The sequence below is a fragment of the Hemitrygon akajei genome, chromosome 1, assembly GCF_048418815.1.
Source record: "Hemitrygon akajei chromosome 1, sHemAka1.3, whole genome shotgun sequence".
NCBI classification, from domain to species: domain Eukaryota; kingdom Metazoa; phylum Chordata; class Chondrichthyes; order Myliobatiformes; family Dasyatidae; genus Hemitrygon; species Hemitrygon akajei.
Genome location: NC_133124.1, coordinates 94303813 through 94320072, shown reverse-complemented (window position 1 = coordinate 94320072; position 16260 = coordinate 94303813). Strand labels below are relative to the sequence as shown.

Genomic DNA, 16260 nt, shown 5'->3' with positions numbered 1-16260 from the left:
CAATGCTCCGGAGCTAGTCTGGAGGTCTGCCATTATTATCAAATGCACTGTCCTCTGAAAATGAAGTCATGAAGTTAGATTCTACCTGGATAAGGCAAAGGTTAAGGACTAAATGCACTGAAAATAGAAAATACTAGTCATTATTCAGGCAACATACACTCAGTGGCCACTTTATTAGGTACACCTACACATCTCATTAATGCAAGGGATCATTGGACAACAACCACTGCAAACAATAGCTTGTAACTTCAATTTCAAGCTGTGCTTCTAAACTGCCTGTCAACACACACACAAAATGCTGGTGGAACACAGCAGGCCAGGCAGCATCTATAGGGGGCAGCACTGTCGACGTTTCGTCAGGGCATTTTTGTTTTCTGGGGGATTCGGTGAGCTGGAGTCTCGAAGGTGCAGTGTGATTGCAGTGGCACCACGGGGCCTGGGCCTGAGAGCACGCAATGTTTGGCTGATTTAAGCACTAGGCCAGATTGAAAAGGTCGGGTACAGGCTAAATTGAGACTGCAAGGCCTGGACTCGAGTGAGGAGCAAGCCAATATTTGACTGATTTTAGTGCAAAGGCAAACTGAAAAGGTCAGGGCCAAAGGCGAGGGTTGGGCTGCTGTTCTTTACTCATCTCTGCGCTGAAATTAGGCCGTGGCCTGCAACTAAAGCACTCTCGGAACGGCTTCAGTGATGAACAATGGGTTATGGACTCACTTTTGTGAAATTTAGTTCTGAGTGTTACTTACTTACTTCTTATTGTTTACACACTTTATTCTTTTTTTTGAACAATGGGTGTTTGACGGCCTTTTTTTGTTAATGGGTTCTATTGGGTTTCTTCCTTTTTCTGACTGCCTGTATGATGATGAATTTCAAAGTTATTTATAGTATACATACATTGTTAATAAATATACTTTGAACTTTGAAATATCTAATCAGCCAATCATGTGGCAGTGACTCAATGCAGAAAAGCCTGCAGATGTGGTCAAGGGATGTTTGTTGTTCAGGTTAGACATCAGAATGGGGAAGAAATGTGACCTGAGTGACTTTGACCATGGAATAATTTTGAGTATCGCAGAAACTGCTGATCTCCTGGGGTTTTCACATACAACCTCTACAGTTTCCAAAAATGGTGCAAAAACAAAAATATTCCAGTGAGCAACAATTATGTATGCAAAAATGCCTTGTTAATGAGAGAGGTCAGAGTCAAATGGCTAGACTGGTTCAAGCTGACAGGAAGGTGATAGTAGCGCAAATAGCCACGCATTACAACAGCAGTGTGCCAAAGAGCATCTCTGAATGCACAACAAGTCAATTCTTGAAGTGGATGCACTGCAGCAGCAGAAGATCACATTGGGGTCCACTCCTGTACCTAATAAAATGGCCACTAAGTGCATGCAGCAAGCAACCATGTTACTCTTCATTTCAGATTGATGATCATTTCACGAAAAGTAAGAAAACTGTGTCATATTTTAAGTTGCATAGAATAGGTGGTCATGGAGACAACAGAGCAAATGTCTGTGACAGTGGAAACCAACATTGTTTCTGATAGCTCCAATGAAATTGGGCGATGTGCAAATTGTGTTCTCTATGTGTCATTATAAAAGCTGCTCATGCTACATGAAAATAATCCAGCATGAGTGAAGTACCTGAAGCTCCTTTGGAGTCCTTTTCTAAAACTTTGTAAATTTAGGTTTCCCATTCAGATGACACTGAAGAAACAAGTTATATTTGTACATGCATTTCATGACTTTAGGATTGTCCCAAAATTCATTGTAATCAGTTCTTCCCTTTAGGCACAATGTTCTAATTAAAGAAATGCAGTAGTCAATTTGCATTAAAACATGGAAATAAGTGAAGAAATTGTCTCTTCCTGATGCTGTCTGAGCAATATTTGTTGGGCAGCACATGGAAATTTTTCTGCTTTTCTTCTCTGGTTCTCTTACATAGAAAACCTACAGCACAATACAGGCCCATCGGCCCACAAGGTTGTGCCAAACATGTCCCTACCCTAGAAATTACTAGGCTTACCTATAGCCCTCTATTTTTCTAAGTTCCATGTACCTATTCAAAAGTCTCTTAAAAGACCCTATCATATCCACCTCCACCACCTTTGCCGGCAGCCCATTCCACACACTCACCACTCTCTGAGTAAACAACTTACCCCTGACATCTCCCCTGTACCTACACCCCAGCACCTTAAACCTGTGTCCTCTTGTGGCAACCATTCTAGCCCTGGGAAAAAACCTCTGACTATCCACACAATTAATGCCTCACATCATCTTATATACCTCTATCAGGTCACCTTTCATCCTCCGTGGCTCCAAGGAGGAAAGGCAGAGTTCACTCAACCTATTCTCATAAGGCTTGCTCCCCAATCCAGGCAACATCCTTGTAAATCTCCTCTGCACCCTTTCTACGGCTTCCATATCCTTCCTGTAGTGAGGTGACCAGAATTGAGCACAGTACTCCAAGTGGGGTCTGACCAGGGTCCTATATAGCTGCAACATTACCTCTCGGTTCCTAAATTCAATTCCATGATTAATGAAGGCCAATATACCATATGCCTTCTTAACCACAGAGTCAACCTGCACAGCTGCTTTGAACATCCTATGGACTCGGACCCCAAGATCCCTCTGATCCTCCACACTGCCAAGAGTCTTACCATTAATATTATATTCTGCCATCATTTCTGACCTACCAAAATGAACCACCTCACACTTATCTGGGTTGAACTCCATCCGCCACTTCTCAGCCCAGTTTTACATCCTATCAATATCCCGCTGTAACCTCTGACAGCCCTCCACACTATCCACAACACCTCCAACCTTTGTGTCATCAGCAAACTTAATAACCGATCCCTCCACTTCCTCATCCAAGTAATTTATAAAAATCACAAAGAGTAAGGGTCCCAGAACAAATCCCTGGGGCACCCCACTGGTGACCGACCTCCATGCAGAATATAACCTGTCTACAACCACTCTTTGCCTTCTGTGGGCAAGCCAGTTCTGGATCCACAAAGCAATGTTCCCTTGGATCCCATGCCTCATTAATTTCTCAATAAGCCTTGCTTGGGGTAACTTATCAAATACCTTGCTGAAATCCATATGCACTACATGTACTGCTCTACCTTCATCAATGTGTTTAGTCACATCCTCAAAAAATTCAATCAGGCTCACAAGGCACAACCTGCCCTTGACAAAGCCATGCTGACTATTCTTAATCATACTATACCTCTCCAGATGTTCATAAATCCTGCCTCTTACACTCATCCACGAAGCAGGCTCTCAGATTAACATCTCAATGGGAAAGCAAACATTCCCAGGTTGTCGTCTTCCCACAGGATTACATTCTCCATAAATTTCTGAAAGGGAGTCGAACTCATAATCTCCCAAGCTAAGGCTAACACTTTCAAATATTAATAAATCACAACTATTTGTCCACATTCCTGTAACTGAATATTTTTATTTTTATTTTGAATATCTGAAAATAACAGGATGAGAGTAATTTGGTTAAATGTCCAAAATCATCACATTAACATACACATGTGGTTTTCTGTTAAAAATACAACACTTACTTTATTTCTTGTCTGAGTTTGTCCTATCAGGATGAGAGCATTTGATGAAACGATTGACAGGCAGAAGTTTATTAATATTACTGATCGCTCTGATCGAATATACCTGCAATGTACATTAAAAACATAAGTTACAATCTAAGGCATTACAAATGAAAGGTAACTGGACATGCAACCAATAGTTAGTCATATGTCTGAGTAAGTTTTGCCAACAGACATCCTCTTCAGAATAAAGTCCAATAAAAATGGTTGAGGAAAATTGAAAGATGTTCTGACACCTTAGCTAAAATTGCAGACCCCAAAGCACAAGGAACATGTCAACTTAAAATTCTACTGAGAAGGTCATATTTGACAATCAAAGTTAATGGTTTTTATACAAATGTGGACAAATTGCCCTCTGTCTCAACCCTATGGGATATAACCATATAACAATTACAGCACGGAAACAGGCCATCTCGGCCCTTCCAGTCAGTGCCGAACGCTTACTCACACCTAATCCCACCTACCTGCACTCAGCCCATAACCTTCCATTCCTTTCCTGTCCATATACCTATCCATTTTTTTTTAAATGACAAAATCAAACCTGCCTCTACCACTTCTACTGGAAGCTTGTTCCATACAGCTACCACTCTCTGAGTAAAGTAGTTCCCCCTCGCGTTACCCCTAAACTTTTGCCCCTTAACTCTCAACTCATGTCCTCTTGTTTGAAACTCCCCTACTCTCAATGGAAAAAGCCTATCCATGTCCACTCTATCTATCCCCCTCATAATTTTAAATACCTCTATCAAGTCCCCCTCAACCTTCTACGCTCCAAAGAATAAAGACTTGTTGAACCTTTCTCTGTAACTTAGGTGCTGAAACCCTGGTAACATTCCAGTAAATCTCCTCTGTACTCTCTCTATTTTGTTGCCATCTTTCATCTAATTTGGTGACCAGAACTGTACACAATACTCCAAATTTGGTCTCACCAATGCCTTATACAATTTTAACATTACATCCCAACTCCTATACTCAATGCTCTGATTTATAAAGGCCAGCATACCAAAAGCTTTCTTCACCACCCTGTCTGTCCACATGAGATTCCACCTTCAAGGAACTATGCACCATTATTCCTAGGTCACTCTGTTCTACTGCATTCCTCAGTGCCCTACCATTCTACCATATCGGATAGAAAGCCTGTCAAGTTCAACTGCATGGCTATAAGTCCCTCAAGACCCAGCCAGATATAGAATGAAGATCCCAAGTATAATTCTGAGTTTGTGCTCAGCTTTCTGACCTGAGATAGTGATGACAGGATTTATGAATTGACCTCAGTGTTTCAGAGAGATAAACAGCTGGTCAAATTACGCAGTACTATATGCATGTGTGAACGAGTGGTATCAATAGAAGCAAGTTAGTTGTAAAGCTAGTGGCATTCAAACACCTTGTTAACAATCAGCATGCTTATTTGTGAAAACTGTCCTTTTCAACCACCTTTGGTGTCCATGAAATAATTTTCAAATAAGTTGCCTGAGCTTTCAGGAAGAACAGAGAATGAATTAGCAGATGTAACAGGGAAAACATTAACACAAAGTCTTTAAAATAAAGTAGAGATTAAGACGTGTTCACATGCCCTAGAAATTTTTCTGTCAGTGCAGTTTTTTTTCTTCCTCTTGTGTCTATGAACATCATCATCAACACAAACTCTTTTACCACAACTATCACCAGTTTAGTTGGTTGAGAATTTCAAGACATAAAAGTTTCCAAAATCAGGCTGAAACCTTCTCATTTTAATTCAACTCCAGTGAGTAAGAAAGAGGTTTGCCAACCTCAAGCTAATCTCACCAATTAATGATTTCATTGGTGAGCGATTTGACTATCAGTTACATGATAGACTGGTGATTATATAGAACACCAAAACCGATCTTGAAATCAAAATACTCAAGAATCATATAATTTTAATCCAGGAGTAGATGGCCCTTCATCGTCCATAAATAGTTGAAACAAGCCCTTCGGCACACTGTCCACTCAGACGTTCAAGCACTTAAATATACTAATGTCATTTTATCCTTCCCAGATTTCCATCAATATCCCAACTGCCACCACTACCTGCTCCAAACCCAATTCCACCACACATACAGACACTGGGAACAATTTTCAACTACCAATCCTCCACATCCAACACATCATTCTCCACCGCTTCTGCCATCTTCAATGATATTGTACCACCAAGCAGACCTTTACCTCTCCCCCACTCTCTGGTTTGCACAGGGGTTCCTCCCTCCATGATTCCCTCGTCAATTCTCCCTCGAGGCACATATCCCTGCAAGTGACGGAAATGCTACACCTATCCATTTGCCTCCTCCCTCACCTACGTTCATGATCTCAAACAGTCTTTCCAGGTGTGGCAACACAACTTTCAAATCTGTTGGGGTCATCTACTGTATCCATTGCTCTCTACACGGCCAACTCTATAACACGTGAGACCCAACGTAAATTGGGGTCTGCTTTGTCAAACACCTTGTCTCCGTCCCCAAAAAGTGAAATTTCCCAATGTCCATCCATTTTAATTCCTATCCCCTTTCTTATTCCAACATGTCAGTCCATGGTCTTCATTCCGTCATGAGACCACTCCCAGTGTGGAGATGTAACACCTCATATTTCATCTAGGTAGCTTTCACCCTGATGGCATGAACATCAGTTTCTCCTTCTAGTAATTTTTTTCTCTCTTCTTTTATTCTCTACTCTGGCCACCTACCCCGTCTTCTCACCTGCCTAGTACTTCCCCTGGTGCTTTTTCCTTTGCAGTTTACCTTTTCCACCTATTACCTCCCAGCTTATCACTTCACCCCTTCCTCCACTCACCTGGCTTCACCTATCACTTTCTAGCTTGTTCTCCATCCCCTCAGCACCACCTACCTTTTTATCCTGACATCATCTCCCTTTCTTTTCAGTTCTGATAAAGGGCCTCGGCCTGAATCATTGACCATTTATTCCTCTCCACAGATGCTGTCTAAACTGTTAATTTAATAATAGTCACAAGACTCACAAATGCACAATAATTTACTTACTCAATGGATGATATGTGCAAGTCAGTTTCTAATGCCTAATCCTACTTGAATTGAACTGATCTTCAAAAAATAGCTTCTACCCCTCTGTCATTAGATTTTTGAACAGTTCATAAACTCTACCATATTTTTCCTTTATTTATTTATTTTCTATGAGTTATTGTCATCATTTTGTGTCTTGGGACTGTACTACTGTTGCCAAAACAGAAACTTCTTGCAATTTAGAGACAATAAATCTGATTCTGAATCTGACTTCTGATTCTTTAGTGTCAGTAAAGAACAAACCAAATTCCCTCAACCATCAGGCTCTTGAACCGTAATGAATAATTTCTAGTTCACTTGCCCCATCAATAAGTTGTTCCCACAACCTACTGACTCACTTTCAAGGACTTTTCATCTCATGATCTTGATATTTATTGCTTATTTATTATTATTATTTTATTTTTATTTTGTATTTGCACCATTTGTTATCCTTTGCATATAGGTTGTTCCTGTTGGGTGCAGTCATTTATTGATTCCATCGTGTTTCATGGATTTACTGTGTACACCCACAAGGAAATTAATCTCAGAGTTATATATCGTGACATATATGTACTGTGATAATAAATTTACTTCAAACATTTGAACTTTGAACGTTGAGCTGATTATGCAATCAAAATATGACAGTAGGTGGACACAGTAAATTCCCTTCCTCAAGAGTGTTATTAAACCAGTTTTTTATGACAATCCAGCAGTTTATGGTCAATACTAAATAAATGAATATTTACTCCAGATTTGATTTTGAATTCATATTTCTTCTATAATCAGTTTAAGTTCCTGATTTCTGGTACAAAAAGTTAACACTGTGCAGTAGGATTTTCTATATTGCAAAACGTCCTTTCTACAGAATTCATGTTACTTATCATCAGAACTGTTTTCTAGTTTGCACCACTTCTCAGAATATAACTTATCATTATATTATCTCTGCCTTATCTTTTTTACTCAAAATACATAACTGAAACCAGTAGTCCAATTTTGAAACTCAAGGATATACCTTTGTTGTCCACTTTATCTAATTCCAAATACATTTTCTCAATTTCTGGCTTAATCCTAGATTCTCATGATCTCATTCCTATATGACTGCCTGGATCGATTCAAGCTGTACAAATATTATTATCAATACCAATTAGTCTTGGAGCCTCCCAAAGCTACACTTACTGATCAATCATCTTCCCACCTGCTGGGCTATCTGTGAATCATCTAGAATAAAAAGATGTTGTCTATCAAAACATGCGACTGCTGTGCCAGGGCTAAATTTGAAACTTGAAATATAACTATCTTGTGATTTGTGATAAGATAAGATGAAATGTTCCTTCTAGCTCTTCATCCCTCCAATGAAGTCTAGACTAGAGCACAATCTCTTCAGCTCGTTGCTCGCCCTTCAAGTTAAAAGCATGCACCACAGGCTGTGTGCATTTGCCATTGGAAATAGAAGCAATTGTGTGTGTTCAAAATTAGGCAGACTAGTTAGTAGTTGAATGATTTTATGAAGTATTCCACAATGTGTTATAAAAAGTTACAGAATTCAATATCTTAATTCATTATCTATATGAAATACTGTCGCAGGAAAACAGCATTCATCATTAAGGGCTCCCACCACCCAGGACATGCTCTCTTCTCGCTGCTGCCATCAGGAAGAAGGTGCAGGAACAGTTATTACCCCTCAACCATCAGGCTCTTGAACCAAAAGGGGATAACTTTACTCAACATCACTTGTCCCATCACTGAAATGCTCCCACAAACAATGGACTCACTTTCAAAAATCCTTCATCTCATCTCATGTTTTCAATAATTATTGCTTATTTATTTATTAAATGATTATTATTTATTTTTGTACTTGCACAGTTTGTGTCTACTGCACTCTGGTTGAACACCCAAGTTGGGTGGTCTTTCATCGATTTTATTACTGTTATTAGTCTATAGATTTATTGAGTATGCCCAAAAGAAAATGAATCTCAGTGTTGTATATGGTGACGTACATGTACTTTGATAATCAATTTACTTTGAACTTAATCCAATGCTTACCTAGCATCTTTTTTATAACTGGTATGAAGCAAATCCAAAACTCTGCTTACTAAAATTCTGCTCTTGAAACCCTTTCCCTTACTATTGTTTTGGCTATTGCAAGAATTAGTAATTTGATACCACCCACCCCTACTCCACCGAAGAGGCACAGTTAATTTTCTCACCCATGGGTTCAAATCGCTCTGTCATTTTGTCCATTTTTATATCCTGTCTCCTCCCTCGTTATCTCTGATCCCTTGATACATTTGCCTCTCCCATCCTTCCCATTATATCAACTGTCTAGTCAGCAGCCTAGGTATCAAGTTCTATACAATTCTGCCATTCTTTATTTAAGATTTACTTATTGGTCTGTATCTGTAAATGCCAAAGCCCTGAAAATCACTAAGACTTCCTGATATAATTTGCTGCAAAAGTCAAATTAATGTCAAGTACATTTTTTTCAGTGCCCAATCCTGTCCACCAAAAGAATACTATTAACATTTTACACTTCAGGGTTGTATTTCATATTGGTTCAGTCCTGAGAAGCCAGTATTTTTTTTTTTACAAAACTGATTTTTCCTAATTCAGAGTTTTTAGGTGAGAACAATCAGAAAATGCATTAAGGAGATTTAAAGCTAAATTTAAATTTCTATTAAACCACTTGTCACTGTGACACAGATATGCATCCAAATGAAACACTATTTTACCACAATAAGGCCCAATTAGAAATTGCTCAATTTGTCTTCTGCATGTCCAATAGAGCACACTTAGAACACAGATGTTATAGATTAAAACAATGAAAAAAAACTGAACCAAGTAGAAAAACTACATCTAACTTCAAGCAGACTAATAAGCCCTAACAATATAAAAGAGGAGAGCCAGCAGACTCCTAAGCTTCATCGTTTAATAAAATCATGGCAAATCTACCTTAACAGCTTTCCATCCCAAAATCATCAACTTCCCTGGATTCCAAAAATCTTCCTTTGAAAATGAAAATTCCACTGATTCACGAACTGAATCCACCAGATCTCCATCGCAAATGTCCAAATCATCCCAAGATTAATGTTTCCTAGTTATACATCTCCAAACAAAACAATTTTCATCATACAGTACACAGTTCCTTCAGAAATGTTCAAAGCAATTTCAAAAACTAAATAAAGTGACTTAGAAAAATTCTCAAAAAGCTTAATTAATTTCTTTTTAGTAACATATTCCGTCAAAATCTATGCTACATCAATAGAACACTTAAGGACTGAATCAAAAACTGGAAATTATCACAGGACCTGTGACTGCACATCAGCCAATATGTAGTTTACAAGCTGCAACCCAAATAATTAAAATAGCAAAGTTGTTTATTATTACCTCCAGACAGATACATAAATTATTATTAACAACAGGAGAGTCAATGAGGAAACTCCACAACCAACGATCAGAGTGACTGAAGGTAGAATCACTTTGTCCATGTTCTAGAAGAAAGTCAGAGAAAGCAGATGGTTAGATATTATGGTTATCAGTGAAACAGTTCAGGCCAGGATTTGGCAGTAATATATTTTAAATTAAGGCAGACTTATTTTTTCCATACTAATTTTCATGACTTATTGGAAACAATAATTTCTCTTGAATATTTTATACTCAATGTCACAACTTGTCCATCCAGGAAAGACAAGCCCAGCCTATTCAATCCCTCCCTGGAACTGAAGTCCTCGAATCCAGGCATGTTCTTGATTCACCTCCTCTGCCATCTCTCCAATACAATCACATTCTTAAAGGTTCCCTTAAAGATAAGATGTTGGACTATGTAGTCTTCAGAAATGTTTGGTTTCTAAAATACAAAGAAAGCACTGATATTTGCTGATGATTGATGCTCTTGATAGAAGTAACAACAAACCAAATTCTGCCCTTCGGTGCAGTTTAATGGTTTTGCCTCAAGGCAGTGACTCATGCCTGTCACCTCACAATGACATTGCCTTTTAGTCTAGTTTATGTCTCCAGCGTATTCAACTGTCAAATGTGTCACTACAAGGTCTGATGTGCTCGCTTCCAATAATTCATGCAAGTGCATTTTCCATCATCAGCTGAATTAGACACATGGACCTCTGCTGACTTTTAGATAGGGTGCTGTCGAATACTTCTGCAACTGAGGTCAAACTTATTCAACACCAAGCCAGGAATCAAACCAAGCTCTTTGTTTCCCCTCAATTCAGCTTGAAGCCTAATCAGCTACATGCCGTGTCTTTTAAATTTAAAGCAAAGACTACTCAGAGTAGAGGCATTCAACTCTCTACTTACAAGTTCCTGACATGCCTAAATTCCCAATCATACACTGTGATCAATTGGAAATACTAACCCTAAATTAATACTATATCAGAAGAAAGGGAAAATCCCACAGGAAATTTAATATTCTTGTTGGCCTATTCTGAATATCATTGGACAAGTTTGGAGTTGTGCTAAATAATGTTTTATCAAAAATAGAATTGATAATCTGATAGCAGCTGAAATGACCATATAACTGCCTGATCAATGTGCTATAAATCTACATCCATTAGCAACATAATAAGAAACTTGCATCTCTAGACTCTTCTAGTCAGTTTTAAATTATAAGTTCTTAAATACACATTCACTTGACACATTGAACTGCATTTGTGTCTTCATCCCATCTGCACCTCCGCCTTTAGTGTGGGTGCTACAGTGCCAACATTATAAGGGCTGTATAATTATAGTGTGACAATGATAAATTTGGCAGAGAAAACTATAACTGAGATATAAAAATAAGTGCATAATACTGATTGCTTTGTCTATGCACCCCAATGCAACTGTTTCCCAACACGCTTCAGCTAGAGGCTGTTCTGGGTCTAATTTCCATCTATTTCATTAAGTAACATAAAAATAAACTCATGTTAAAATACTCATCACAATTTTGATATTTCACACACTGTTACAATGAAAATTATGTTAAGAGGGCAAGATAGTTATAACCTAAACCCTAAGATTTAAAGGCAACTGAGTGACATAAGCAGGGTTCTATGCACTTGCAATTTCCTAGATTTTTAAAGGTACAGGCAAATTGATAGCTAAACCTCACACCACACTTCAGACTGTACGTTACCCATAGGAACTTATTAGCTATATGACACTCATCAAAAACCATTCTATCTTTTTAAGCCTGGATTTTAAACAATAAAATAGGAGAAGGAAGACATAGGTTAATTAATAACTAATGGGCCGATGATTGGAATGCCATTCCTGGTCAACAAGTTGTAGCTTGCACTGGAAATGAATGTTTGAGGAGGATTACAGTGTACCACTGCTACAATATAGCATCTTTAGTGCTACCAATGGAGAATGACTCGTCTAGGTATAAGTATTTATTGTTTTCATGGGATGTTGTGTTTTTTCTTTATATCTCTAATTTGGATAAACTTCTTTCAATCTTTGCTTCTAAGATCAGTCACCATATTGAAAATGGAGACTATGGCTCCTGTGTGTAAGTTGAAAGATGATTTGAAATCTCACTGCTCATTTTTCCTAAATTTCTTGCTTTGATTAGGTTGATAAAAGTGCCTGTCAGTCCCCAATATGCACTTTTGCAGTCTAATAAAAAGAAGTAGCTAGATAAATGGCATGTTTTCAACCAATTTTCTAAAGATAATTTCTGCTTCACATTTTCCATTCACTACATCTTTGAGAGCAAAAGCCCACTTGATGATTAACATCACAATTGCAACAGAAGTAATATATGTCATAAACTTTTTGTGATTATCATTCTGCATTGTACAATACTGCACAAATATAATTCTATATCAATTCAAAGGGAAAGATATGCAGTAATAGTTTCAAAGCTAGTATTTGCCAAATTGCATCTAATTATTCTAAAAGCAAATAAATCTGATCCCCCTAGTGAAGATTAAATTCTTTGGATTCTTATTTGCATAAATAATGAGTAAAATGAACACAATTCCATCTGACAAATAATGCAAGCTGCTCCACAGTAAGCATTTTATTGATGCCCTGGTGTTGATTATACTACATGTGAAAATCACCTTACAATGTAGGATGCATAATAAAACTGAGAACCATGCCTAACATAAAGATTAAAGAGAAGATCCAAAGAAGGCAACCAAGTGCTGGAGTTGTACAGCACAGAAATCAGGTCCACAGTCCAACACATTCGTCCTGACCATTGTCCCCATCTGCACAGTTCACATTTACCTACATTATATTAGGTCTGTATTGCTTTGCCTATTTAGGTGTGGTAACAAAGGAAATGGGTATCATATTAGTTTGGAGACTAACACAAAAGGAAGCCCAAACATATGTTGTAAAAATATGAAAAGGGTCAAAAGAATGATGGGGGCAACCAGGGATCAATAATATCTCACATAGAACAGTACAGCACAGCATGGGACCTTTGGCCTACAATACCATGCTAACCAATGTAATCCTACTCCACCATCATTCCCTTCTACACAGCCTATTATTCTCCATTTTTCTTATATAAATAAGATCATAAGATACAGGAGCCAAATTAGGCCATTTGCCATGAAGTCTGCTCCATCATTTCATCATCACTTTCCCTCTCAACCCCAATCTCCTGCCTTCTCCTGGTATACCTTCATGCCCTGATTAATCAAGAATCTAACAAATTCTGTATTAAGTATACCTAATGACTTGGCCTACAGATTCACCACTCTGTGGCTAAAGAAATTCCTCCTCATCTCTGTTCTAAAAGGATGTCCTATTTTGAGGCTGTGTACTCTGGTCTTAACTCACCCACCACAAGAAACATCCTCTCCACATCCACTCTGTTGAGACCATCAACTTCGGAGCAGATCCAAGTTGCTTGTAACATCAAGCTAATGCCATCATTCACTCATAAAATAGGCAATCCAACTTTAAACTCAACTCAGCATTTGACCTACAGAGATATTTCACTCCCTTGCTTATTAAGAATTGATGCACCTGTCTTAAAAATAATCAAACACTGTTTTCACTATCTTTTGAGGAAGAGAATTCAAAATACTCATGATCATCAGAGAGAAAAAAGGTCCCCTCATCCCTCTTAAATAGGTAGCCCCTTTACTAACCAGTCCCTAACCAGTGACTTAGTTCAAGACGCTCTCACAAGAAGAAACATCCTTTCAATATCAAACTTCAGAATACTATATTTTTGATTCAATGTGAATACTCTGACTTTGGCCTTTAACTCCCAGCAAAATAATGAGAAAATTTTGTAAGAGAAATGAATTCAAAGGCCCACACTGTTAGATGATATATCTTACTGTGGTTTAATAGCCTAATTTAACAAACATCAGTATTGGATCTCAGAGTACTCATTGCATCTACGCTGAGCAGAGAGAGAGTTACATCTCTGCAGTGCTGAAATCAGTCACTGTATGTGTTCTATACAGCTTAAATGGTTGGGTGGTAGATCCACTCAGTATTTCAAACATAATAAAGCAGTTTGATAGGGTAATTCTAGAAACAAGTAGTAATTCTTATGTAAATATATAAAGTAAGAGTATAGAACCTCACAACGATATATTGGTAAATTGGTTTATTACTCAGGAGATGGATATAGTCTATAGAGATGAGGGAAACAACAGTGAGGTCATGGACTATATACAGATTACAGAGGAGAAGGCCTTTGCTGTTCTTCTGCAAATTAGGGTAGATAAATCCCCAGGACCTGACAAGGTGTTTCATTAGTTCTTGTGCAGGCTAGTGCAGAAAATGCAGGAAACCTAGGTGAGATGTCCTTAACAATGGGTGAGGTGCCAAAGGAATGGAACAGAGCAAATATTGTTCTGTTGTTTAAGAAAGGAAAGACAGCTAGCACAATCTTCATGTACAGAACTTACATTTGTATGAATACTATGAAATTGGCACTGAGAGGATTTTTTGGAGAAAAGGCTTGCCAAGACAACAGTCGGAATTAGTTTGAGCCCAGAAATGCATACTTCACTGAACAGAAATGAGAGTACAGCAAGCATAGGTCCCAGGGTGACCAGACAAGGGTACCACTACCTGGCAAAAATCCATTAAACAAGTATGGCAGAGATCGAAATGTGCAATTTGTCAAAATACTTACCACTGGGCAAGAAAGTGTCCACTCAAAAATTGGCATGTTAGGCTAACTGAAGAAAATAACAAATCTGAAGGTGAAGAAGAGTGCCATATCACATTGTTTGCAAAGGAATCGTTTACTAATGCAGAGATTTTGATGATAGAATCTCTGGGATCTGCAGTTATTGATACAGCATACACATGCATAGCATGTGGAGAAAAACGTCTTGGAAGCTACGTAAGTGAACTAAACCGGAATGAAGTGTATAAACTGGTGAACATGGACACACCCAGTTACAAAGCATTCAAATTTGAAGATAGGAAGACTGTAAATTCAACGAAAAGAGTGAAAATTCCCGCAAAAATAGGGCAGACAAAATGTTAGATTGAAACGGATGTGGTACCAGTGAACATTCCATTACTTTTGAGTAAAACCTCCCTAAAGAAAGCAGAGGCTGTATTGGATATAGAGAATAACCAAGCAACAATATTTCAACAGCCAGTGTCTGTTGAGATCACCAAGTCTAGATATTAGTGTGTGAACATTCTAGATAAAGACTTGCAGAGAATCAATGAGAATGAAGTACCAACTGTCATGACCACAGATGAGAAACACAAAACATTGCTCAAGCTTCACAAGCAATTTGGACGTGCTTTGACTGATACACTTCAGAAACTGCTCAGGAGTTCAGGAAACAAAGATGCAGATTATTTTTCCATTCTAAAGCAGATAGTTGATAGCTGTGAGACACACCAAAAGTTTGCTAAGCTCAAACCCAAGCCTGCAGTTGGTCTGCCATTAGCATCTGAGTACAATGAAACAGTAGCCATAGACCTACATGAACTGGAGCAAGGAGAGTGGTATCTCCACATCATTGATGAGTTCACACGTTTCAGTGCTGATAACACTGTAGGAACAAAGAGACTCTCAGAGGTTGTAGAAGAAAAACTTCATTCATTCCTGGATAAGTGTGCATAGCGTGGTGAATTTAATAATTGTTAATTCAGAGATATGGTGGAGAACTTTAACATGGAAACAAAGACAATGGTGGCATATGGTCCTTGGGGTAATGGACTTCTGGAGCAATGCAATCAAATGCTTATGGAAATAATGTGGTTAAAGGAAAGCAATAACTGTGATTGGAACACAGTACTGGACTGGGCCCTTAAGGCAAAGAGTACCATGCACAATGTATATGGCTATAGCCTATATCAAATGGTGTTTAGCCAGAATGCAAACCTTCACTCTGTGCTGGTTGACAAGCCATTTGCTCTAGAGGGCACTACAAGGAGTGAGTGGGTTGGAAAACATATTTCAGCACCGCATGCATCAAGGAAGACTTTCTTTGTAGCAGAGCTTTCAGAGAGAATTTGATAAAGGCACAGGTCCATCTTACAGATGAGAAATATGAGAAGGGACAAAGTGTATTACAAAAGAGCAGACATTACAGAATGGAAAGGTCCTGAAGCTGTCATTAGTCAGGATGGAGTTGTGCGAGAGATGAATGTGGCACTGTGAACACATGAGAGTGCAGC

General features: G+C 38.4%; 1 protein-coding gene across 11 annotated transcripts in view; it reads right to left on the bottom strand.

Moving 5' to 3' along the window:
- Nucleotides 1-16260, bottom strand: part of adgrb1a (adhesion G protein-coupled receptor B1a) — a 575895-nt gene that overhangs the window by 105568 nt on the left and 454067 nt on the right. For all 11 annotated transcript variants that reach the window (XM_073048159.1, XM_073048205.1, XM_073048135.1 and 8 more), the window contains 2 exons: nucleotides 10024-10127; nucleotides 3575-3677 (listed from right to left, as the gene is read on the bottom strand). In XM_073048159.1, coding sequence (XP_072904260.1) covers nucleotides 3575-3677; nucleotides 10024-10127 — 207 coding nt within the window. The remainder of the gene's footprint in view (nucleotides 1-3574; nucleotides 3678-10023; nucleotides 10128-16260) is intronic.